This window comes from Telopea speciosissima, chromosome 7 (genome assembly GCF_018873765.1).
Source record: "Telopea speciosissima isolate NSW1024214 ecotype Mountain lineage chromosome 7, Tspe_v1, whole genome shotgun sequence".
In the NCBI taxonomy this organism is placed as follows: domain Eukaryota; kingdom Viridiplantae; phylum Streptophyta; class Magnoliopsida; order Proteales; family Proteaceae; genus Telopea; species Telopea speciosissima.
Window position 1 is genome coordinate 61,549,006 of NC_057922.1, and position 27,179 is coordinate 61,576,184.

A 27,179-nucleotide genomic window follows, 5' to 3' on the forward strand; every position below is an offset into this window, starting at 1 on the left:
CCAAGAAAGTAACCATTTAATATTTTCCAGATCCACTCTCTTAAGATGTCTCATGTATGTAATCCATTAGTCAGTGAATAAGATGCTTCCCTTTTAACTATATTGGCAGCTAAGCTGGGTTATACCTCATGCAATTCTCATCATAGAAAAAGGTAGTGAGTGGGGGAGCAGCAGCCTTCCACCTGCATAACACGAGAGAAAAGGAAATCAGAGCGGTAACATGAAATGTATGATTGAAAAGGAAAAGAGAGTCCAGTTACTAAGACACTATGGTATACAGAAAGTCATTGCCACATTGGTTACAACAAGACCATGATGAAAAATGTTTGTTTCACTAATCGCTCATGTATTTCTGAGATACAATTGCACAATCCAATGGAAAACAGCTCAGCACAATGCGTAATCAGTGCACGAGGCCCCCGCCACTGCAGGGTCTGGGGAGGGTCATAATGTATGTGGCCTTACCCCTGCTTTTGCAGAGAGGCTGTTTCCAAACTCGAACCCGTGACCACTTGGTCACAATGGAGCAACCTTACCGTTGAACCAAGGCCCGCCCTATGACAAAGATGCCTAGTCCACCTTCAAATTCAAAACACCAAGAACACCCCATTAGAAGGCCACTACAACTAACAGAACAGCTAGGATTAGATGAATCGAAAATACATACATACATACATACATACATATATATATATATATATATATATATATATATATATATATATAAAAATAAATAAATAAAAACTAGGCCCAGATGTAGCCATTTTCATAATCCTGTACGCAGCCACATTGGTTTCACATTAGAAATGTTGAACAAAGAATTACTATTCCCAATCAAGAAAGCAAAGGATATCCAGGAACAGAAATAGCAATGTCCAAGAGTGAGTAAGCCAAGAACAGACGAAGGTAATAGAAGGCAGGACTATTTCAACTTATCCAGGAACAGAAATAGCAATGTCCAAGAGTAAGCCAAGAACAGATGAAGGTAATAGGAGGAGGACTATTTCAACTTGTGACTCTCAAGTGGGATGGTTCCCTGGTTTGTTAAAACAGAAGGTTCTGATAGCTTCATCCTCCTACCCTCCTATGGCCTACATATACCGCCGATAAGAAAAAAAACTACATATCAAATGACAATCATAAGCCACCTCAGACCCACTTGAAGGTCAAAACCTAAATCACTTTTTGGGTAGGAGATGCTAAGCTGAGACAAAGTTTAGATCAATAAATCATGTCAAATGACCGTCATAAGAAGGTCAAAACCTAAATTCCTCCTTTAGTGTTTCATGAATCATCCCTCCCCTCATGAATGTGTTCAATAAATCAAGTCAAATGACCGTCATAAGAAGGTCAAAACCTAAATTCCTCCTTTAGTGTTTCATGAATCATCCCTCCCCTCATGGAACATTCAAGAATGACTAGATTTCATTCACAATCCCTACAAATCTGACCTTCAAAATTTAAACATCACATTCCATCCATAAAAAATAGAAATTGGCATCATTCACCTCAACAATCATCATCCTCATCTCAATACATCCTCCCAAGGCTAAAAATGTAATAGAAAAGTGTCATCCAGTGCATGCATCATAACACATCATAACACATCATAACATAAGTTTTAAGATCCCTTTTCTAAACCCAGTAAGTTTCTCAACTAACCATCTTTTTTCCCCAAAACTATCATCATTTCATTCTCCATCTGGCTCAGGAAATTAAATTAAGAATCCAAGTTCACATCCAATAGGTAATCTGACATAGTTAGCTACTATTTTGAAATACAATGCTACTTCTGAACTCAACAATCCTAGAATTCTAGTCCATCATAATTCATGAGGAACAAAAAGCTTGTGAGAATCTCTAGTCATCATTATCTACTACGAACAACCCCCTAAAGCATATTTAGAATTGAGTGTCCAGCATAGGAATCAGGCTTTCTTGCGCATTGCAATCCAACTTCTTGTTTTTAGTGGACATCGGAAGACAATAAAAGCAGCAGATTTACAAAATAACAAGAACTGCAAGCAAAACATAAAACAATGGGTGATGCGAGATCAGCTAACCACATCCAAGCCACCCAACTCCAGCTTTTCTGCCTTGGAAACAGTTCGACCTCAAGGAATTGTACCAAAGAAGTATATCATTAAATGGCCTCTACCTGGTGAAGAGAAATCCAGAAGCCAAAAGATAAAACACCTAGTACAGACTGCAGCAAGAACCATTGTACAATCCAGTTGCACGTGAACCAATAGAGAAATTTGTTTTACATATTGATAATAGACACATCGCTAAATATGAATATCATGGTGGACGATAATGTAAGCAAACCAAAGGTAAAAACTAGCTTGCAAAGAAAATGTGAATCGATGGGTGTATAGCAGTGAGAAAATACTTGCCTATGTACGTGCATAAACTTCAAACCAGAAATACTCAATCCAATGTGACGTGGCATGCTCCACTCCCGGATATTCAGGATCTCCTCAATTCATGCAGGAAGATTTTGTTCATTTTGAAGGTGGCTGGATTATCTCGACCAGTGGATGTGGCATAGAAGAACTAAAAATCAAATTAACAATTAGAATATGGACGCAGACAAGAAACCTACAGAATATGAACCATTAACTAAATACGGGAGATTTGAAGGAATATCTAGTTAATTATATCTAGATTTATCCAGCAATTCTTGGATGCCCATATCCGAACTCAAAGCACCACGATACCACCAATCTCAAAACCATTACAATGATTAAGTTCCACAAAAGCCCCTAATATCAGTAGTCATAAATATTGCCCTGCTCTATTTGTAGCCAATCAAATCCAAGTGAACACGTATGTCATTTCAACATCAAAAGATAATTAAGCCTCAAACCCATTCTCCAATGGACAAATAATCATCTTGGAATATCCATGCATATTGTGGGCATTAATTCACAGCTACACTTGCCAATATAAAGACTGACTTAATGGTGTAGAGTATCAAAACCAAAGACCAAAGTCAAAGAAACAAACAGCAGGGGATTGTACGGTGACCCATTATTTTAATCATTGCAGAAGATTGTGAAGCGGCCTTCTATTCAAATACATCCGCTCCCTAATTCTTCAGAGGCCACACAAAAACAATGACTAATCGAAAAGCACTTCATATGCAAGAAATCCAATAAGGGGCAATTCACTGACCCTTGACTCAGCAACCCTTGCTTCAAATTTCCAGACCATCAATCGTACAGTCATAAAAAGAAATATCCAAATAATCATCAACAGCCACATCCACCAATAAAGAAGCCTGCAGACCCTCTAAGCAATGTTTTTGGCACTTAAAGACCCGCTTCATCATAAAAATATGCAATACTTCATGCCATCCAACACATACCAATGCAAGTACACATTAAAAAAAAAAAGGATAATCAGAACTCCATTAAATATAGCCTCTAGCACTATTTAAGTAACATAAGTCAAGGTCAACAGCAATAGAAATCCATAAGAGATCTCCTACTCTCCTAGGGAACAGCTGAGTCAAATACCCTAGTTTAAAGTTTACAGTAACCCTTCTTTAGCAAAATAAAACCAACAGCGCATTACACCTCCTATTTGAGCACAGTTTCTAATTTGCTAAGAACATTCTCTTAAAAGATAACTGATGCCACATGCACCTATCGATGAACATAACACTTCTAGACCTTTGAGTCCTGGAGAACAAGAAAGCAACAAAATAGCAGGTCCCCTTTGTCCATTTCAAATGGAAAATATCCTGATCTCAACGCCGTGCAGGGCGGGGATTCTCAAGCCCCCATGAACCAGAGCCAGCACCATAAAAAGGACCCTTGTCAGCAACACCCTGTGAAAATTTATAGAGAATGTGATGAATTAAGAATAAATAAGATACTCCCCGTTAGGAACTTGAAAACTATAAAAAGAGAAGTTCAAAGAGATACATAAGCATCCATCCATACCAGATGAGCCCCATATCCATTCCCATAAGCAGAAGGAAACCCTCCATCAGGACTGTTGAGTTTTTTCCCGAATGCTCCACCTTAAGTCACCATACATCCACAAAATAAGTGAGGGACAACAACAACCCAAAAATTATAAAATAGACATTATGCTCTCTGTTGTTTACAACATAACATGAACAACATGGAAAGATGTTTTTGTCACATAACTCCAGGCAGCGAATTATGCAGGAACACTAAGTCTGTGTAAATAATGCCTATAAAAAGAGGCATGAGACAATCAGGTGCTTGTACAGATCTACATTTGGTGTAGTTAAAGAAGAGGTTCATTCGACATCCAATTATTTGGCAGCAAATGTCTAAAGTCAAAGTTAACAAACGAGGACAATCTATAACTATCATTTTGTGTGGGGCTACAGCCTTGTGCCAGTGACTCAATTAAGGGTGGGAAATCCTTGGGATCAGTGGGATTCTGATCCAGGACTGCTGGTGGGAAGCCAAAGGTCACATTCTTCCTCCCTAATTTTTGTTTTCATTCTCTAAAGTGATCTATCCTATATCAGTGTTGGTGTTTGTTGGAGATGATCCAACCCGAAATTGGATGGGTTCAACATCAGTTTCTACTGCTGTTTTATCTGTTCTTACTGTGGGTTAAACACAGCCAAGGATCATCACCGAACAGTGCTGGCAGTAGCTCTGTTTTGGTTCCCTTTTGGCTGAAATCGATTCATCTTGTTGTGGGAAATCTGACCATCGGATACTCTCCATATTTCAGTACTAGTGTCCCTAGACCTGGGTTTTAAGAGGATCAGAACCTCTGATCTGGAGATATAATAAATCTTCCAAATCTGTCCTATGTCAATTTCCAGATTTGATTATTTGATTGTTGACTTCAATCCGTCCATTGATTACAAATATCTTTTAGGGATTTATTCTACTACCGTCCATTGGATTACAAATATCTTTTAGGGATTTATTCTACTATTGGGTTACTGTATTCAACCATAATTTGGTCCCCACCTAAGTTGTAGATTCACCGATATCTGAGTTCCAAGGTTGACTTTGATCTTGCTGTTGACATAAATTATGTTTAAGGGTTTGCTTGAGGTCCTGTTAAAAGGGGTGTGTGATCTGAACCTAGGGTTCATACTTCATCCTATCTAGCCCCCTGCAACTCCCACACCCCCCAGTAACACTCTCATCACCACATCTCTCTCGATTGAAAGCAACCATGCCTTGGCCCTTCGGGTTTTTTAAGTGATAATGACTGGATGGAATCAGATTTCCATTGAAATATTAATCGAATTTTTCAAGATTAACTGACCGTGTTCCATTTCAAGAATTACTTTCAGTGCCAGGGTTTTGAAACTTCAATTATAAGAGCTTCTTTGTTCTCTCACCTTTTAAGCTAGCAGCATTGGGTGAGAAATTAAAGGTGGGTGGTGCTCAAATGAGTAGACAGTTAGCTGGAAAATGAAGGAAATCTTGCAAGCCCAGACACTTGAATTGAAGATGGTTGATAAAGCAACATCAGATAGCTTGGAAGAACCAAATTAGGGTATTAGGGTCTGAATTAACAGATATGTGTCATGCTCAATAGCGAGGAGTTTAGCGGTCAGGAAGTCGAGGGCCATAAAGAAAATTGCCAGCAAGAACATGGTGAGCCAAAGGTTACCAAACGCATTTCTTTCCTGCAGATGTACTCCTCGAGAACAAAAACAAAAGAAGAAACTGGCTCAGAAATTCTCTTGTGGAACAGAAACATTGTCAAACAGAACCCTAATTTCCTCCAGAAAACAGATCAAGAACAAGGCTTCAAAAATCAGCACCAGAGAAACGATCAGACTGATACTGGTCGAGGATTGTCTATTTGGAGTGATCCAGATCAATTTGATGATTTCTTCTTGATGCCAGTGCAGACTAGGCAATCGGAACAAGCTATTCTAAACGTATGGTAAGTAAGGACATACCGGCAGCCCATGGTCTACCATCAACACTTGCAAGGTCTGCATGTAGCTTTTCAATTTCACGTGCCATGGAGACTAAATTCTTCTCCATTGACTGCCTGTGTTCCATGAACTCAATATTTGCCTTCTTTTCATACTCGACAGCAGTTCTGCAAAATAAATCCTTCTATGACAAAATGTTCCATAACAAAAGCAGGCTTTGAAAGAGAAATATTGAAAGCTACTATGAAATTTGAGTACAAACCTAGCACGCATAAGCTCCTGGTGCAGCATATCAATCTCTTGCCTCAAACTGGGAATCTGTTGATTATCAGCTTGTAACCTCACCAAGTCTTTTGTGATGTTCTGAACTTGTACATCCAGATCCTTCTTTGAGGTATCCAGCTTCTGAACTTGCATACGCAATTGTAGAACCTCATTTTTCAAAGGCTCAGCCGCTCGTAGATCAGCTTCCAGTTTCAATCCCTTCTCAATAAGCTCTCTAGAATGCGCTTCTCTCTCCGCATGAATATCTGCAATGGTGATATTCATGCGATGCAGTTCTTCCTTCGCAAGACCTAGCTCCTGCTGCAGGGCGATACGATCCTCAGCTAGTCTTCGATTTTCAACCAAAAGCCTACGCATTTCGATATGCTGCATTTCAAGTTCTTTCTCCAGCAGAGCAGGATGAGGTGGTGGAGGCAAAGGGGCCCGAATAAATGAGCGTTCAGGTGGGAATTCACGCCGCCCATCATCCAAAGGATGTCGAGGCATACGATTTCTCCCTGCCATTATGACTGATCCTACAATACAAAGTGCAGAATCATGGCCTATAATAAGCATAGAAAACTCAAGGAGATGCATGAAACTTTTTATCATGAACAGGATGCATGCAAAATGACAAATGATAAGAGGAGAAGAAACCAACATAGGGCATGATATAACAAAAAGCAAGAGCCTTTTGTCAAATTAAGATAATCTCTTAATGATTCTCCAAGTAATGCCACAATTATTTGCTAACCTGTGTTCTTCAATCACAACTTTCTGAACTCTCCTTTAACCTGCGGCTGATAGTTATAGTTACTATATGCCATGTTTGTTGTTGGTTACTATTTTCTTTAAGGGAGAGGATTTCCTACACGCACAGTGTGCAGTTTCATGCCTTGGAGGAGGGGTATTATGGGAAAACAATAAAAATAGGAAAGGTATATGAGACATTTTACAGGGAGTGGTGCTACAGTAATCTAAGTCTTATGAGGGGTGCTAGCATGCAATTTTGAAATTAAGCTGGCGTTGCGCAAATCTTTAAACGTTTCTTTAATTGCTGATTTGGTTTCCTATTTCAATTTCTGTTTTAGCAGTTGCTAATTATGTCCAGAACTTCTTTCTAACTCTGGTTTTGGTTCCACTTTCCATTTCTGTTTCCGTTTCTAATCTCAACTCAGGCTATCTTTGGTATAGTTTTTATTTTTGCTTTTTCCCAATTTAACATAAATCATTAACGAAAACCATTTTTTGATCAAAACATAAAAATGGTTTGGTAACCAATAGACATAAAATGGTTTTTTTGAAGCAATGGGTTTGGTATCCCTATGTACAAAATCGTTTTTTGAAAAAAGGGGTTAAGAGATGTTCCCTTCACCCACCTTTATAACTCTCTCACCTTCCCAAGTCCTTTGAGTTAAATTGCAAAGCATAAAAATTGTATTCTTCCATGAATGGTTCAGAGAAGGATTTGTACAGTGAAACATTGATAATGGAGTGAACAGAGACCCAAGATGAGGGATTTATGGGAATGGAGTTCTGCGGTTGTGGTGTTCATCTCTCCCCCTCCCTCTAATTTATTATTTTTGTTTTCTCCATTGTAAAATCACTCAACCGGTTTGTATCGCTTTTTTTATATTCAATTTTCCCACTTCCTCTTCTTCTTCTTTGACCACCGCCCCATCCATGGCTTCCAAAATCCCAATCCCAAGTCATTCTCTTTAAGGCTGGACAAATTAGGAAGGGCCCGGATGAGAATCTTCAGAACTCATAAACAAAATGTTAGATTTCTTCACGCTGTAATACTGTTTACCCCATCTTGAATAGAATTTCTCTCCAGCTTTGAAGGGCCCGGACTCAGAGTAATATATCTGGTCTCCGTTTTCTCTGCAACCCAGGAACGAAGGAGGAGAAGTGAAAGGGGACAGGAAGAAGAAGATGGGAGATTGGGGGGGGGGTTGCAGGGGTTGAGGCAGGAGAGGAAGATAGGAGATTTATGGGGAAGGGAGAATGAATGGGGGCGGGGTTGTAGGGGAAGGGGTGGGGAGCCGATGAGCAGGGAATGGTTGCAGGGAAGAGGGTGAGAAGAAGACGAAGAAGAGAGGGGGACTGGGGCTTGCCTTTCTAATAACAAAACCAAATGATGTTTTTACCCCCACTTTTGTGACATATAAGCACATGTTCATCAACATTGAGCGAAAAAATAGAACAAAAATAGATTTTGGCCAAAACACAAAAATGGGTCAAGAGTCATTTTTGGTTTTTGGTTTTTTTCAATCTTTTTTAAATAGAAACAGGCTCCATAAACGATACCAAACACAACCAAAAGTGTTTTTTAAGGCAAAAATAAAAAATAAAAACTATACCAAAGATAGCCTCAGTTACTACTTCTGAATCTGATCATAGTTGTCAAGGTGTCGCCTAGGTGTCCAAGCACCTTCAGAGTCTCAAGGCAATGCCTCACCTTACTAGATGTAGGTAAGGCACTTGGACACCTTGGTCCGCCTAGGTGGCTGGGCAGGCGCCTTATTATATAGATTCTTTTCCTGACCTTTTTATTTGGCAGTATACCGGACTATAATGCTTGCGATACATGGAATCATTGAATCTAAAACCTTGCTATACTGTTGTATTTGGTTATACCGTAATAGTTTATTGCTAATTCTCTACTAGAATCAATTCGATGTGGATCCGGGGTTTCAAAACCCGACTCGGATCGCTTATGGGCCCACCCTAACTAATAGGCTACGATCAATTGAAAGGAATGGCAATTTCATAATTTATAGGAGATTTAAATCACAAGAAAATGGAACAAAGGGGAAAAACCACGGACAAGGTGAAGAAGGGCAAACTTGGAAGCAAATACAAAATAGAGGGTATGAGTGAAATAGATATAAAGGAAAGGGTATTATCGGAAATTAAAAAGAATGAAATAAATGGGTAACTAATAGAATCGTGGGAAAAGGGGAAAAACTACAGCGTCTTCAACCTTTGAAGATAAACAGGAAGAGATAAAAAGAGAGGTGGAAACCAGTAGCTTGTAGGACTTCGAATCCCAAGTATACAATCAGGGTTTGATGTGAAATTTTTGGAGAGACATCACAACTAGCAGTACTCCAAATGGCAACGAAAGGTATTCCAAAACAGCGAGCAAAACAAAAGTTTAGAACCTGCAACTACTCCTGGCGGTGTGGTAGCAATACTAGTATGAATGTGTCTTTGATCTCACAGCAGGAGAATTAATTGGGGCTGAAATTCTGAGGTTCAAATCACCTAAGGAGGGGCATCTACGCCCAAATTATCAGGCCCAATCAATCTAGGATAATGATCTAATAAAACCCTTTTTTCTGAATCTGGTAATATTGCTCAACAGTGATGAATCAACAGATATGTACAATGGAAGTTCACAATGACAACAATTAATATTGGAAAGAGAAATAATAACAGAAAAGGAAGAAAGAGAGAATAATATTAATGAAGATGGAGAAATAAAGAGAGAGAGTAGAAAGATTTAAAGAGGGGGAGGCGAGAGAGAGAGAGAACACACTCACAATATTAACCCACAGGTAAACCCATTTTTCAAATTCAATTCAGTCCCAAAATCTTACGTAGGTTACAATCTTGTATCAAAGAAGCAAATAAAGACTCCTAATAGTAATCTAAAACTGAAATTAACATTTAACCTTAACTGCAACTAGGACTCATAAATGATATATGAAATCCTAAATAAAACTCTAGACAGATTAAAACCGCTACACGTTATCATTAATTCAACCTATCTAAGACTCCATCAATAGAAATAAAAGGAGACTACCAAATAACTCAGAGTCTTAATCAACACAATTACAGATAAACCCAAATAATAAACTAAGATATCCTACTAAATCCAAAACCCAATTGAACCCGGTTTGTCTTCATATCGGTCCCCCAACGGGTTTGGGCCGTTCCACGGATGTGCTCCTGCATCAATCGGTGAGTCTTGCAATGGATGATAATTTTATGTAACTGCTGGTTTCTTTAATTGGCTGTTAACTTACTTATGATGTTTAAGATGCGTCTATACTAGGAATATAGGATAGAGGAAAAAATGGGCACCCCTCCACCGTCTTGGGTCGCCTTGAGTCAAACAACTATGAATCTGATGGAGAGTTTCTAACTTCTGGTTTCCTTCTTGGGTTCCTAATCCCTGCGATTCTGGATTTACATGAGGTTTTCTAACCCTAGTCCTTAGGTAATCTAGAAACCCATTATTAACTTGCTGCATAAACCACTCAACTGTTCCTGGCATAAAGGTGTTCTCAGGAATTAGGTTACTAGGTTTCTAGTGATATCAAACTACACACTGACCTAGTGTTCGTGATGCTTGGCCTGGTGGTAAAAACTGACTACAAGGAGGAAGCAAATCCTGAATTTCACCAGTTACGAATGTATGAGTAAGAAAAGTGAGAATGTAAGGAATTGACACGTGCCATAAAACATCAATTTCCAAGGGATAGCATTTGAGAATTATCAAATTAAAATTTTCCCTTTTTCATTGTCACAGACAGTCAGAAGAATCATTATTCAGTGTAAATTTGTTTGATGGTATTGATGACAAACAGGCAGGTAAATTTAATGGTTAGCATGAAAAAAGGCTTATGGTTAGCATTCCATTGATTGGTACTTCTCAGGTATATCAAGAGTCAAGACCAAGTCATATAAGCATAAAGATACTGATCCTTACGTTTGAACTAGAATGCGCATTAGGAACGATGAGATCCTTTTCTTTTTAACAACAGAAAGAGTTTAAAATTTTCATTTCATTTCACCTAGCATGTTATACATAGAATAGAAAGTAGAAACCTAGAACCCTCTCAATATAAGAAGAATGTCCACGCCCTAATATCATACAAGATAGATTAATTCTTTGTTAGACTAGTAAGCTAGACCTTTGAAGATAAGTCTGAACCCCTTGTATGCGTGCCAAATACGGCCCCAGACACAGACAGCACAGTTTTCATTCTTATCAGACAGAACACAAGAGGATTGAGAGGAGTAATGCCGTAAACAGTGTTGCAACGAATCCGATTAGGGTCTCTCAAATTTCTTGCAACATAATCGGACGCAAATCAGACAAAAAAAGATTCAGATTCCAGAAAACAAGAAGACGAAGAAGAAAAAAAAAAAAAAAACCCTTCATCCATCTCAAACAAATAAGGTTCAGATTCCAGAAAAAAAAAAAGAAGAAAAAATTCACACTAAACCCTTCATCCATCTCTAAACCCATCAACCATTACAAAACCAAGATTGCATACCTCTTTGAAGCTGGCACGCTATGTTCTACTCTCGGAGCTCAGTTGAGAATAGATATGGCGGTGGCTGGTTTCGGAAGAAAGTTAAAACCCCGGTTTCGCCAAGCACTTGGAGATGCTATGGCCGTATGGGGAGCGACTGGCTCTTCAGTCTTCCAAGGGTAACGTTGTTATGGAATAAGATTTTTAAGGCAAGTGAGACCGTGAGGGCACCGTTTCAAAATTTGGTATCGGTTCGCCGATTCTTCGGTTTTTTTTGTTTGTTTTTGTTAGGGTGGCAACAGGGTCGGGTTGGAGGCATTTTAAAATCCTAACCCAACCCTGAGTCCCCTTAGTTGGGCCCAGGCCCGCCCTGACCCTGACTCAGGGCCTAAATACCTTGACCCTAACCCTGACCCTGACTGGCCTTGGCCCTGCAATAATTAAATTAAAATAACAAGTCTAGAGAAGATGTGAGAGAGGAGACTTGAACCCAAGACCTTTTAATTAGTAGCAATTGGTTTTTTTACAACACAAATTGCCAAGTGTGCTAAGCACTTATTTATATTAGTAATAGCTTCTATTTTTTAATAAATAAGGAAATTTCTTTAATGCCAAAATCAGGGTAAAAAATCAAGGTCAAAATCAGGGTCGGGCTGAGCCCGAGGTCTCAACCTTGATCCGACCCGACCCTGACTCAGGGCCAGAAGGGCCAGGAATTTCTGGCCCTAACCGGCCCTCAGGTCCAGAAATCTTAGCCCAAGCCCTATTCGAGCTCAGGGTGGGCCAGGGCAGGTTTGGACCGATAGGGCCAAACTTGCAGCCCTAGTTTTTGTCATTGGATCACTGAGTTTTTTTTTTTAAAATATATATTTATGAAAGAAAAGAAAACCAACCTTAAATAAAGGCTGCATCTGTTTGTAACCAAGAAGGTTACACACATAATTTGTAACCAGACATTTTTACCCTTTATATTATGATGTGGCATTAGGATATAATGTCTAATATTGTAATTTTACTTTTAATTACAACCTGGTCCTCTCCCTCTCCTCGTCGGCTTCGGCTCCGGCTCCTGTCTCCTTCCCTCCTCTCATCCCCTTGCCCCCACCCCGCCCTCCCTGCAACTCCCTACACCCTGACCCCTTGGCCCCTGCGCCTCAACCTCACTCCCCACCCCTCCCTACGGGTCCTCTCTGCTGAAACAACAAGAACATGTCTGATTCTCTTTCATGTTACACCGCTCGTTCTATCCTTTTTTCCCCCCTTAATTGATTCATGTCATAAACCTTCTGTCACTACATTGTGACTATGGATTAAGGATTTAAGGTTTGCAATAGATGAAGAGGGAGATTAATTGACCTTTCAAGTCATCTCAGACTCTCAATCCTTACGGGATGTCAACCTCTTGTACCTATACAAAAGAATATCAGGGATTGTGAAATCACAGGGAACATCTAAAACACTTTTAGGTCTTGAAAATCTTAAATCCAGCTAAAGAAGGCAAGAAACAAACCGATTACAAAGATCAAGTGATAATGTTCGAACCTTCGGTTCTTGAGGAGAGATTTTCGAAGGCGATTATTGAACTAAGATTTGAAGGCGTCATTTAAGAGGCGAGAACTGAGATTGGAAGGCATTATTTAACAGACAAATATTCGACCTCTTTTCAAGGGTTTAACATTCTCCTTAAGAGGTAATTATTGAATTCATTTCCTGTTTGCTAGTTGGAGGCAATAAACTCTATTTCTGGATCCAAATTCTGAAGATCTTCCATGGTGCAAACACATAGATCCCAAAAATAATGCTTATATGTTATTGAGATTTTGGGTTTGTGAAGCAATGGAACTTAATTAATCTAGTGTAATCGAGACCGGTTACAATAATAGCAGAGAGTAGGCATCCGGCTCCCCTACACAGAACACCAAGCTACCGCTCTTCCCTACTTGCATCCCTTGCATCTTCTTCACCTTCGCCTCCATTTCTTCTTTTTCTTACTGACAACCAAAGAGACCAACCACCGTTCTCTTCCCTTCCTCCGCCAAGCACCAGACCCCAGGGAGTTCTTGGGAGAAGGCTAAAATCGAGAAGTAGTGAGTTGCAAGGGAAGAGAGTAGCGGCGGAAGGGCAGGGAGCTGCTGACAGGGATGGGAGAGGGAGATGAGGGGGCGGGGTTGGGGGCAGCGGGCTGTAGGGGTAGGATTGAGGAGGGAGGAAAGGAGGCCAAGAGGGGAAGAGAGAGCTAGCCGGAGCCGACGATGGAGGGGAGAGAGTAGTCGGAGGTAGAGAAGAAGGGGAGAGGAAGAAAAGTTGGGGGGTAAAATTACAAAAAAAACCCTTTATCTTAAAAACTTTGTAAGTAACATAGGGTGGGCAAAGAAGTCCGGTTACAAACAGCTTTACCCTTAAATAAAAAGCACAAAAGGCCAAAATGTAAATTTTTTTTTTTTTTTTGGTAATGCAAAAACTATTTTATTAACCAGTGAAAGGCACGAAGCCGAAGAAGTATAATCTTCCAACAGTCACAGAGTGGAATTTGGCCACACTATCATACGCTGCAGAAAAAGGGCCTTCTGGGCTAGAGAGACTGTTTTTGAATTAGTTTATCTAAGAATGAACAAAAAAATTTTAGGTAAGCACAAAGGTAGCCAGATGTTCGATGTCCTCAATGATCGGGTGGATTAGCAGAGGGATCACCTTCGAAGAATCATTAATGTAAGCAATGACTTCTTGGCTTCTTGCTATCTGATTCAACCACCAAGTGATCCACCACAAAATATATCCCTTCCAGCAAGCCAAAGCACAAAATGCACATCATCATTTACATGCATAGATAGTTTCTCCCTCCTAGCTCGAACTGCCAACTGATGTACAACTGTGATAAAACATCTAGTTAGCTTCACAATATCCACATATTCAAAAGAACTAAACAGAGTTTTCAGATCCAACAAAATATTATAAACTTTAAACGTCACCCACATTTTGTAATATAATATATTATATATGAAGACAATAAGTGATATAATACATTTTAATAGTGTTATTTTACGTAAAATTGATAATTTTCTCTCCGACCCATTCCAGTCCATGCATTTCCTTCCCCCTCTCCATAATTAGGGCCAATCAGGGTCAGCCCGACCCGACATTGAGGGCGGGTCAGGGTTGGATTTTTCTGGCCCTGAGTCAAGGTCGGGTCAGACTTGGGCCCAGCTAAGGGGACTTAGGGTTGGGCTAGGGTTCTATAAAGCTCGGCCCAACCCGACCATGTTGCAGCCCTAGTACCAGCTTTCTTAAAATGGGAATGACATTACTAAGACTACTCCAAACCAACAAACCCCTCTTAGGCCTAAAAGTAGCATCAAGAATACTGTAGAAAGAAAATATTTAGACTTAAGGACTTTGACCCATAATGATGATGGGTTTAAAAGAAGCCTTCATCCTAACTTAGTTAATAGAACCTCATTATGGATGGAATGCAATCTAACACCCAACCCTCCGCCTGATTTAGGCAACAAACCTCTTTCGAAGAATAAGCAAAAGCTTTTTATGAAATCCAGATTCGCCTCTCCAAAACCAAACCTGAATTGTATCCAGTTGGGTATAGATACTTATATGAAACAAGAAATAAGACATCAGATATGTAGGAATTGAACTAAATACTAATTTGATAAAACGATTAATCTGCCTACTTGGAATGGGATTTTCCAACAAGCTAACTTGCAATGGACTCGTTCAATGACCCGTGACAAAATTCTTTTTTTAGATTTACCAATGATCATTGGTGTGCTTAAATGCATAGAATTAACAGACATCTCTTTCATATATACCTGGTGAGAACAAATTAAATACCTTAAATCCTGCGATGTATTCCTACTAAAACAGATTTCATTGTTATCAAAATTCATTTTTTGTCCTAAAATATCTTCAAAAAGACTACGTATAGCTTTAATAGCCAAACCATCTGAGAGACAAGAACGACAGAAAATGATATCATCAACCAAAAGAAGATGTGGGGTCTTAGGTCCAGAGTGGGATATATATTAACCTTTGAACCTATTTAAACCCTAAATGTAGAAAGAAGACGGGACAAACACGTCATGGCTAAAATGAAAAGATATGGACTTAAAAGGCAATCATTGTCTAATACCCTTAGATGATTTAAAAAATTGAAACTAGATCCCTTCAGTTTTAATCGAGAAAGTAACCATCAATAAGAGGACAGAAATACGATCGCTAATACTTAGGAAAGAAAAAAACCTGAAATAAGGCCCTAATATAGCCCCACTCTAGTTTTTTCATAAGCCTTCGATATATCTAATTTTAGTGCTATCCAATATTTTTTATCTTTACAATGTTTCATATAATGTTATATTTCATGTGCAATAATAATATTGTCTGTGATTTATCTTCCCTTCGAAAAAGCAGCCTAAACAAGGTGAAATTAATTATTGGGTTTTTTTTGGACTGATTCCAAGCAATTTCAATTTGATCCGAATTAGAATTGACGGAGACCAATTCAAACCTCAATTCTGATTCAAATAGCTTTGAGTTTTGAGTGAGGGTTCCTCATTTGAGGAATTAGGATCAAATTGAGTGAAGGGGCCAACTCAAATTTGAATAAACCATGGGGAATACCGATTCGACAGGAATAGTATTTTAGTGCTTTTAATCAATTTTAGAGGTTTGTTAATTAATTCAACCCAATTCTTCCCGATTTGAAGGAAAAAAAAAAAAAACAACAATGACTGATTTTGATTACTTGGAATCATAGCTAGTACGACATCTAAACGATCCAAGACACTGAAAAGAATCTCTGCATAAGGTGATCGTCTAGACGATCAAGGTGCCTAGATACCTAGGCGATGCTTTGACAACTATACTCAGAACCATCTAATATGACAAGCAATTACACATTTCACATAATTTGTTTTTTGTTTTTTAATAAGACAGAATTTTTAAAGAATACGTCAATTATTGAATATATGAATGACATGAATACATGCCACATGGCAAATTACATGGGTTGAATTTTGTGGGCTCAATCGGTTCTGTCGGGCCGGACCTGGAATTGACGAATACATGCCATATGGCATTGGTAGTTTGATTAAACTCTACAAGTACTGTCTGCGATCTGATGTTATAGTTCTAGTTATAAATCTGAATTTTGGAATCAATATTAAGAATCATACCTACATTTTCTAAGAAGTAAGTTCTGAATTTATGTTGATTATAAGAACAGTACATTAATAAAATGAAAACTTATTTTGAAGACTGTCTGGTAAACATTTAGACTTAAGTTTTATAAAATATTTATTTGATTACTTATTAATCTAACTAATCAATTTTTTTTTTTGTAGGAGGGTGTGCATAATGTACAAAGGGTCATCAACATTGACACCAAGTTGTCTCCAATGTCGCATGATAATTGGAGTTATAGAAAGTTCACAAGTAAAGTTAGTTACTATTCATATTTTACATGGAAAAAAAAAAAATGAATTTGATTGCTATCACAAGCTTGTGATAAATTGTAATAGTTACTAACTTCCAGTCATTGACTAATGTCCTTGTCCCTGATCTTTCGTGTTCATAAGATGGTATTTGAAGGAGTGCATGAAGATGAATAATAATGTTTTGTTGTGAAAGATTTAAAATGTCAACCTTTGCTATCAACCCAACTCACACAAGATATGTGCAAGTTTGTTTTTAAATTCTTGATAATTTACTAAATTGTAGGAAGATGTGCATAATGTACAAGAAGATATCATTAACATCGACATCAAGTTGTCTCCAATGTTACATAGTCATTGGAGTTCTGAAAAAATCACAAGTGAAGTTAGCTACTATTCATATCTTAGATGGAAGAAATAAAAAGATGAATTTGATCGCTATCATAAGCTTGTGACAAATTATAATAGTAAATATCTTCTTCAGCCATGGACTAATGTCCCTGTCCCTGACCCTTTGCGTTCATAAGTTGGTATTTGAAGAAGTACATAAGGATGAACAATAATGACTTTGTTGTTAAAGATTCAAAAGGTCAATCTTTACTATCAATCCAACTCACACAAGATATGTGTAAGTTCGTTTTTAAATTCTTGATAATTTACTAAATTGTAAGAGAGTGTGCATAATGTACAACAGATCATCAACATTGACACCAAGTTGTCTCTAATGTCGCATGACCATTAGAGTTCTAGAAAAATCACAAGTGAAGTTAGCTGCTATTCATATTTTACATGAAAAAAAGAAGAAGATGAATTTGATCGCTATCACAAGCTTGTGACAAATTGTAATAGTAAATATCTTCTTCAGTCATGGACTAATGTCTCTATCACCCTGTCACTGACGATTCGCGTTCATAAGTTAGTATTTGAAGGAGTACATAAGGATAAACAATAATGACTTTGTTGTTAAAAATTCAAAATGTCAATTTTTATTACCAACCCAACTCACACAAGATATGTGTAAGTTTGTTTATAAATTCTTGATAATTTATTAAATTGTAGGAGGGTGTGTATAATGTACAACGGGTCATCAACATTGACACCAAGTTATTTCTAATGTCGCATGACCATTGGAGTCTGAAAAAATCACAAGTGAAGTTAGATGTTATTTATATTTTATATGAAAAAAAAAAAAAGATGAATTTGATCGCTATCACAAGCTTGTGACAAATTGTAATAGTAAATATCTTCTTCAGTCATGGACTAATGTCCATGTCCCTGACTCTTCGCGTTCATAGGTTGATATTTAAAGGAGTACATAAGGATGAATAATAATGGCTTTGTTGTGAAAGATTCAAAAGATCAACTTTTGCTACCATCCCAACTCACACAAGATATGTGCAGGTTCGTTTTTAAATTCTTGATAATTATAATAATTTTATATTTTTATTTATATAGAGGGATCATTAAAGGATTATAGTACTTGAATGAAAAGCAGTTAAAGGTTAAAGATCTTTTCGAGAATTCAGTAGTTACAAAAGATGGAATTTATAAATTTGTCCTAAACGTTTTTTTTTAAAAAGATAAAGATTGGACACAACATCAACGTGCCCAACCTAAGTCTGTCTCTCTCTCTCTCACCCTTATGGAAATAACCCCTTGCCCTTCCCTTTACAATGGAACAACTTTAAGATTTTTGAATTTTAATCAAGTAATTGTTATTTTCTCCTGATCTAAGTTTGAACAACCTAATCAGATGTTACATCATTTGGTATCAGAGCATTGACTGCACTATGTTTTATTCGACTGCCCAATAAAGCATACAACCTACACTTTCTTGGGCAACAGCTACAAGAAAGTGTATGGGAGAAGGTGGAGTACATGTAAAATGAAAAAGACACAAGAGAGATCAAGGGGGAAGGGAAACCAAGGCTGTCTACTCATCATGCACTAAGGAAGCTCTAAAGGCATTGTAGAGATTCTCTATTAACAAGACTTTTTATTGATCTTGGAGTGGATTTTTGGAGCTGGATGGGACTGATCATGTATGGGTTGATTCTTGATCTTGACTAGGCCCCGGACCTATTAGACTTGATAAGCTTGGGCCTGCATCATTTTTCCATTCTTCAAAAGAATTCATCATCAAATTCTTGTACAATACAACAACGCCAGTGCTCACTATTGAGTCTCTAATGGCTTGGGCCAATGTAGGACGAAATGAAAGTGAAAACGTCTCCACATACGGATTGTCAAACACCTTCTTCGAACTCTTATATTTTACAAAAACAAGAATCTAATTCCCAATAATAAAAAATGAATCTATTTTGGGCTCCTCAACAAAGATGTGTTCATTGACCTTTTCTTCTAAGTTTTCATCAAATAGAGGAGGTGAACTCAAGTCAATATTTGATTTTATCTCCTTGACACAAATTTGTTTTTCAACTTCTATATCTGGATAGTTGTCAAAAATTGGAGATTTGCTCCAATAAATCGGTATAACAAATTGATCATCGACTACTTCAACTCTTACGGTAGGAATCTCCATAAGGATTGTATATATAAATTCTCCTTTCTTCCAAGGCTCTGATATCAAATGATGCAACCACCCTCATGGGATTGCAAGGGCACTCATCATGGCTCAAAAGCACATATAAATGATGAACTGAACTTGGTTCAAAGTGATGTCAAAGACACTTTCTTTCAAAATTATTAAAATTCTGATCGTGTCATTATGTGATAAAAAATAAACTCTAATTAGAACTAGTAGAATAGTGATAAATAGGGATCGAATCCATGGAGAACTGGAAGGTTAAAATGTTAAGGATGAAATATAGTCATTTCAGATTTTGATTAAACTAAACAAAAAACATTAACTTAACTAACTATAAGGGATACTAAAAATCAATTTGAGAGATGAAAGATAGAGACTGTTTTTAGGTTTCGAATCCAAATTAATTCACCCTATCTTGCTGATCACTATCGTCTTTCACTTTTGGCTTAGCATGTTTAGTTTAGTCAGTTATTGACTATCATCGATTTCAATTACAATCATAGCAATACCATTGCTTGAATAAAGAAGATGAATCACTGAAACAAATTCCCTAAACTATATTTAGCAATAAAATCCATTCAATGAAATAAAATTACAAGTCTTAACATCAAACAATCAAATGTATCATCTATAACTTTAATTAATAAAATTCAGTGTTTCATCTACACCTAAAGATAGAAGATACTTAGCCACTCATGGGGCTAATCGACATAAGGCAACAATGGTGATCTTTCTTGGTGATAAAATGCAGGTGGAGAATTGGAGCGCTGCAATGATGGATGAAGTTGCTGGTTCATGATGGGACTACAATACGATGAAGACGATGCTGCTGAAACGGTGATGGCAAGGCTGCTCTCCACTTGGGCTCTCAAGATAAAACGGAAGAAGAAGAAAGGGATTGAGAAGAAGAGAAGTCTTTTCAGTGAGAATAAAAAAGAATAAATATAAAAGAGAGCGTGAGAGAGATGGAGAGATTAGAAGAGTTGGGATTTTGGGGATAGATAGAATCATGTGGGTGAGAGAAATGAGATAGAGATAGTTGGGAGAGAGAAGAAGAGTGAAAGGGACATGTGGAGAAAGAGAGAGAGATTCTAGGAGATTGAGAATTTTTTTATATTTTATTTTGGGAAGAGATGGGAGAGATAGTAATTGGTGAGGGGTTCTAAAATGAGAGAATTTAGGAGAGAGAGATAAGTGAGAAAAACGGAAAGACCGCTCTCCACGTGAAGAAGGGAAAAGAGAGAGATTATGGGATGGGAGAAAGATGGCCACATGGAGAGACATTAGAAAGTGGATGGGAGAGTCATAAATCATCTTTGTACAAATTTCTCTCCATCCTGGCCCCGGATGGACCCAATCCGAGAATTAAAGTTGCTCTAATTAATGTTCCAGACGAGCCTAATATCGGATATCTTCTGAAAATTTCCCAATTTCTTAGTCATACTTCTAATTTGAGGTGAAATCTCTTCAATGCCCTTGGGTCTTCAGTAAAACTTCTTCACATCTCGCCCTTGATCACATGTGAGTCGATCCATAGGTAGATTAGTGCCTAGATTGCATCAAATCCTTCCATTGAGCATATTTTATGTGCATGACCTTGTAACACCCTACAATCACAATTACATAACAAAATATAATTAATTAAATTAAAGATATTAAATTAAAACCAACAATTAAATAGAAATTCAATGCATAATTACAGTCTGATCAAATTCACTACTCGAATACAAGAAGTTGATGGCATTTTATAGATATATTACGTTGATTGAAAAAAGATAATCTTATCCTTATAATCCAAGGGTTGAGAATATATGTTTAATCTTTAAGAAAGAAGACAAATAAATATAAATAAATAAAAAGCACTTCCAAGGTCTTGATGCAAACTTCAATGTCTTGATGTAGCTGCCCAAGAAAGTGTATGAGAAAAGGTGGAGTGCATGAAAAATGAAAAATGTATAAGGGAGATCAAGAGGAACGAAAAACCAAGGTTGCCTAATCATTATGCACCAAAGAAGCTCTAAAGGCATTGTACGTAGAGATTCTCTACTAACAAGGCTTTTATTGATCTTGGGCTGAATTTTTTGAGCTGGTTGGGACTGGCTATGTATGAGTTGGTTATTGATCTTGACTAGGTCCCGAGCCTTGTGGACTTAATGGGCTTGGGTCTGCATCATTATACTACTCGGATGTCAATCTGTCAGAATTTTTTGTTTAGATTTAAGAAGAAAAGTACTCTTTTTATCCGTTTTCAAGTAATCATGTATGGTGATTGCATCATTTGGTATCAGAACAAAAGATACGAAGTGAAGAAATGGATTTTGATGATATCTTTTCACTAGACTATTAGAAGGGGATGATTCAAAAGAGATTTTAAAAATGACAGAAATGGCTACATCTTTTGTGTTTTTAGTTTTTACTGATTCGACTAAAAAAATTGATAAAAATGACCGTCAACGGACTATTGATTCACAAGTCCGAATCTGGTTAAGGGTTTAATTGTTGCTAAGAATGAGTAAAAATTGTAGGTATGAGATTTGAGATAAAATAGGTAGGTTAGAGGCTAATAAAGGTTTTGGAACAGAGGTTAAGAAGATGATAAAACAAAGTAGAGGGGAGAGAAAATAGAGACACAAAAAAACTTTAAAAATAGCTATCCTTCAAGGTGATCTTTGAAGGGGATATTTTCAACTCTTCAAGGTTGAATGTGCTAGCTCTTCTAGGTTGCAAAAAGGGAAGACCCTACTCTTCTAAGAAGGGAAAACTCTTCAAGGTTTCTTTAGAACACTTCAAGATTCTCATAAAATTCTAGAGGCAACTTGAAGTTTCATTAATAATAAAAAAATTAGATGCTTATATAGAGAAGACGACACCTATTTATAAGGGTCTTCTTGTTGGTTTGGTAATGTCAACCACTAATAACAACCAGTACTAATCTCACTTATATAGGTTACCTCAACATTGGTTCTATATGGACCAATTATAAAATTCTTTAAGAAATAAAAAAAATAGAAAAATAAAAAAGTAGGAGATGGTCGACATCTTCAAGGTCTTGGTATAATGCATAGATGCGACCACACAACTCTAATTGAAACGATCAATCTTGAAGAGAAGAATCAACAAGTTTGCCTACAAGTTTTTGAATTGACTCTAGATCATGAGTCAATGAATGATAATGTTGTTGAAGATCGATTCACTACACATGTTGATTTTAGTAAACCTCCAATGTTCAACAAGTAACCAAAATGAGGAAGTCGACGAATACAGTAGTTTTGAAAGGCTTGAACCAGATTTTGTTTCAGAAACATAAAGAGAGTTCTACCCACATTACCGCGTGGTAGCAACACTTTTGTAGATCAATGGCAACATCATACCGATCGAGATGGAGATATATCACCCCCAAGGTACGTCAGTTAACCCATTACATCTTCTCTTGCAATCCAACTCAATTATAACCACTTTGACATGACAGCTCTCTATCAAATAAGAGCCTCTTGACGAAACCATAGAATTATGAAGCATGGGGTTTTTAAAATTGAGACAGATTTTATTTGGTTCTTTATTCGCAAGATCCGAACTTTTCTTCCATGATAGCAGCAAATTTAGTGCATAAGTAAAGTTTCGAGAAGTCGAGTTTATCTTTTATGCCAAATTTTATCTCCAACTTCAAGGTTTTCGAAAGTTTGGTCACACATGGAAAGCTGATTCCATATATTCTAAATTATGAAAATATGATTTCATATTTCCAAAGAAAGAATGCATTGAATAACTGTACAATTATAAGGTTTGTAATGGTGTATGATAGTGTGTGGTGTGAAATGCACACAATGAGTTTGATGATCCTTATTTGGTGATTTCTACTATACGGTGTCAACATCATCTTATCTAAGCCATGAATATCACCAGCGGAGCAGATTCGATCATATTTTACAACAATGCTGTCATCCATGAATCAGAAACAAGGAATAGAATCTTCTTCGTATGATGCATGTCCAAAATTGCATTTTATTATTTATTTTGATTAATGATTAATTGTTTAATGTAATTAGGCACAACTTTAGGACTCCTAATTATTTTAGATTTTTATTTAATTGATAGGTCAACCTAAGCTCATGGGTAGTTATTTAATTAATGTAGATTCCCAAGGGGGTAGAGTCTTTCAAGGGGGATGAAGTCTCCAAGAGTTGTAGTCTTCCAAAAGAGTGGAAGAGGTGGTTAACAAAAAACTACTTTGTACCAAGGAAATTTACCTTTAATCAAGATTATCTTGATTAAGCTTATTTTTCTCTACACAATCTTGACTGTAGGATTCAATATAGTGGGTGGTTGAGACTGATTAGGGTTTGTTTAGATTTTCATTTTTTTTCTTTAAATATAATAAGGGAGAACAATGTAAGGGAGATGAATATTGAATTGATTTTGAAGTTTCTCCTTTTAAGTCTTGAAGAACTTCTACCCTATCAAGTCTTGAAGAGCTTGAAGACAGGCCTAGAGGAACTTGTATCGTGCCGACTGAGCACATCCCTACCCTCTATCGTTCCTTGAAGAGTACGATAGTCGGTTTCACTATCTTGGTGTAATCTTCTATATACAAGTTGCTAAGAAAAGAAAATGACTTTTCAAATAAAGACAATCTACTATCTAGTGGTTAAACCAATATTAACAATGTGATTCAAGGTTTAAGATTAAACCACTATCCAACTTGTTAAGAAAAGAACATGATTTTTCGAATAAAGACAATCCACTATCTAGTAGGGTTGAACCAAAATTATACACCATCACATAGATTCTAGTTCTCACGTCTTGGTGTAATCTTTTATATATTGAAGCAATTCTCCATATTGAAATTGAGATTTCCAAGACTTCCTTTGTGGAGACTTAAAATAGAATTTGTAGAAGACCAAGATAGTACTCATAAGATTTGTCCATATAAAATTTTCCTTCCCTTGTAAGAAGGGAAAATTTGCACAACTCTTTGATACCAAATTATGCAAGCGACATAAAGGTCGAACTGGGAGAGTAAATTGCACAAACACAAAGTGTGCAAATGCGGATAAAACAATAAAATGGAGAACAAAATTAAAAAAATATAAAGGATAAATAAGAGCTAAAACACTTCTTTTCAAGGATGTGTAGTAACACCAAGAGGTTGCATTCTCTTTAAGGATGTAATGAGGAAAGCTCCAATTCTTCTAGGATGGAGTGAAAACCCTTCTAGGTTTCAAAAGGAAAAACACCAACTGTTTTAGGCTTTTCTAGGAGATGAACTCTTCAAGGTTCAAAGGAAAAACTCATAATGATTCTAATAAAATGCTCAAAACAATTTTAATTCATCAAAATTCTAGTTTCTTACAAATAAGATAAGTATGCCTTTTATAGGCAAATCAAAAGAAATCCTAAAATTTCCTATGATATCTGTACCGTCTATTAACAATGTGATTCAATAGTTGAGATTAAACCACTATTGAACCAACATTATATGCTATCACATAGATTCTAGTTCTCATATATTAGTATAATCTTCCATACATTGAAACAATTTGCCATATTGAAGTTGAGATTTCTAAGATTTTCTTTGTGAAGACTCAAGATAGAATTTATAGAAGACCAAGATAGTGCTCATAGGATGAAGTGTAGCATGGAGAAGATCAAAAGACTTTGATTAGGATCCCACTACTAGTTCTAAGCCATTTATGAGTGGGGCTAGATTGTTGGGATAAAAAGTGGCCTAGCCACTTGGTGTTCGGTTCCTTCTTGGCCTTGGTTCAAGTGGATCAAATGGGCTTGGGCCCAGATTCGGGTGGACCTCCTTAAGGGTTGCATCATACTCTCTTTGTTGAAAAAGAATTCATCATCGAATTCTCCTCCAACACCAAAAGTATTCTCGTGCCACCAGGATCAAATAATAACCAAACAAAACATTGTATTGTAATCATCTCGAAGAATGGATCCACATACTCGACCTGAAGAAGTTGACGTCGAGATGGTGGTGTAGTAATTTCAATAAATGAATCTTTATATACATTAAAGGTGTTTATGTGTGAATTCATCTGTTCTTGGTCTTGACTAGGCCTCGGGCCTTGTGGACTTGATGGACTTGGGTCTGCATTATATATTGACCTATTAAGGTTGTAATGCTAGGACAGCCTAGGCCATTGGATTGGGCAGAAGTCAAACCTAACACAGCCCATAAGATTTTGGCTACAGAACACATAAGTCCTGCTAATGTAAAGGCTGGGTGATTGTATGTCGTGCACAACCAACACCTTTTTTTTTTTGGGTTTTTGCATCAAAACTCACCAACCCAACTCACATCGGCCCTTTGCCATTTGTAGGCCGGTCGTCCACCCATTACATGCAGAAAACAAATTATCATTTGCTGCTAATATTCCGCACACACACAAAATCTAGTACATTGATAAACCTAGGCCTACTTTACAACATTGAGGGCCGGCCAATTACGCACTAGGTCCCTGATTGGCCTCCAATGGGTCCTTATTTGGCCCCTGATGTGAGGCCTAGCAAAAAAACCCTTGGAATGTTTAGGGACTAGGCCCCAGACGATAAGTTTGAGGCAAAAATAGTTAAATAAAGAAAGCGAAAAGGATCCACATTGTTGTTTGTGTGCGGATTTCTTGGCACCCCAAGACATAAATGGAGGCTCCACACTCTCTCTCTCTCTCTCCTCATAAAATCCACCCCCTATTTGAAGATTTGTAATGGGGACCTTCTAATCCCTAGAATTAGTAATCTGGTGTTGGAGGGAACCCACTCCAAGAAAGAAAAGTTACATTTTTCAATGGGAAACAAATCCTCACTACGCCAAAGTGGGAAAATATCCTCACCCACACTCACATAATGATCCAAGTGACACATATTGATATTCCCCCTCGTCATTCAACTTGTGGGTCCTTATTGGACAAATTCATCTCTCCTCCGTCTCAGTATTACAGTTTCCCACTTTGGTGTCATGGGACGACCAAGGCCTTTAGATGGCATTGGGAGGTTACCTAGTAATATTATGGAGGTATTACCGACCCTGTACTTTAGGGGGTAGGCATTTATATATAGCCATTGATGAATGTACTTTTCCTGCAACGTGAACTTTCTTCTTCAATTTATTTGCATGTTTGATGGGATTTTGAGAGGATAGAGTGGAAGGAGAAATGAAGGGAAGACAAGTGATACATGCATGCATAATCTAAGATAAAATAAAATAAAACAAGAAATAATAGGAAGAGAAAGATGGAACGAGGGAGAGAGAAAATAGAATAGAGTTTTGGGGTTTTACAGATGAAGCCGTCGGACGTATGGCTTGTTGGGAGGTATCCTACCCCTCTCAAGATAATCTCTAGAGACTAATTAGAGATTCTAAAAGTCCCCTCCTTAATTATCTCCACTTAAATAACACAACTTACAATTCACGTACATAACAATAACCTTTTACGTAACTAACCCCATTACTCCCATTACTCAAATATGAAATAACTACTAACCCATCTCTACTAATTCACCCTGTACATCCAATAATAACTACTAAATATTAAAGAACTAAACATGGATGGAGTACGTAACAGAGAGGTTTTTCATCTTCTTTCCTTTTCATTCGATACCTTGCTCCTTTTTGTCTTAAAAGTGAAAAAGAAAAAACAAAAGAAAACAAGACAACAAGACAACCTCATCCATCCACATAATTGAACCTATAAGCCAATAAAACCAATGAAGACAATGAGACAATACAAGCTGCAAACTTTGGATCA

General features: G+C 37.3%; 1 protein-coding gene across 6 annotated transcripts; it reads right to left on the minus strand.

Moving 5' to 3' along the window:
* Window positions 1-25,602, minus strand: LOC122669678 (protein FLX-like 3). 6 transcript variants are annotated; one of them, XR_006334065.1, is made up of 6 exons: window positions 11,404-11,425; window positions 6,162-6,699; window positions 5,921-6,066; window positions 3,951-4,030; window positions 3,678-3,835; window positions 7-182 (listed from the first exon to the last, which is right to left on the minus strand). XR_006334065.1 is itself a non-coding variant. In XM_043866504.1 (6 exons), the coding sequence occupies exons 3-6, from the start codon at window positions 6,686-6,688 to the stop codon at window positions 3,755-3,757; spliced, it is 834 nt and encodes a 277-aa protein (XP_043722439.1). In that variant the 5' UTR covers window positions 6,689-6,699; window positions 19,228-19,232; window positions 25,597-25,602; the 3' UTR covers window positions 3,432-3,754. The 6 variants fall into 6 exon arrangements, 4 of the variants coding, with proteins under 4 accessions (XP_043722440.1, XP_043722439.1, XP_043722438.1 ...); XR_006334064.1 differs by having other exon boundaries at window positions 3,651-3,835; XM_043866504.1 differs by lacking the exons at window positions 7-182; window positions 11,404-11,425 and adding exons at window positions 19,228-19,232; window positions 25,597-25,602 and having other exon boundaries at window positions 3,432-3,835.
* Window positions 25,603-27,179: the final 1,577 nt, after the last annotated feature.

Coding starts and splice junctions, on each gene's coding strand:
- LOC122669678 (XM_043866502.1), bottom strand. Junction 6,067..6,161: donor CAGGAGCTTATGCGTGCTAG/GTTTGTACTCAA, acceptor TTTATTTTGCAG/AACTGCTGTCGAGTATGAAA. Junction 3,836..3,950: donor ATGGATATGGGGCTCATCTG/GTATGGATGGAT, acceptor AAATTTTCACAG/GGTGTTGCTGACAAGGGTCC.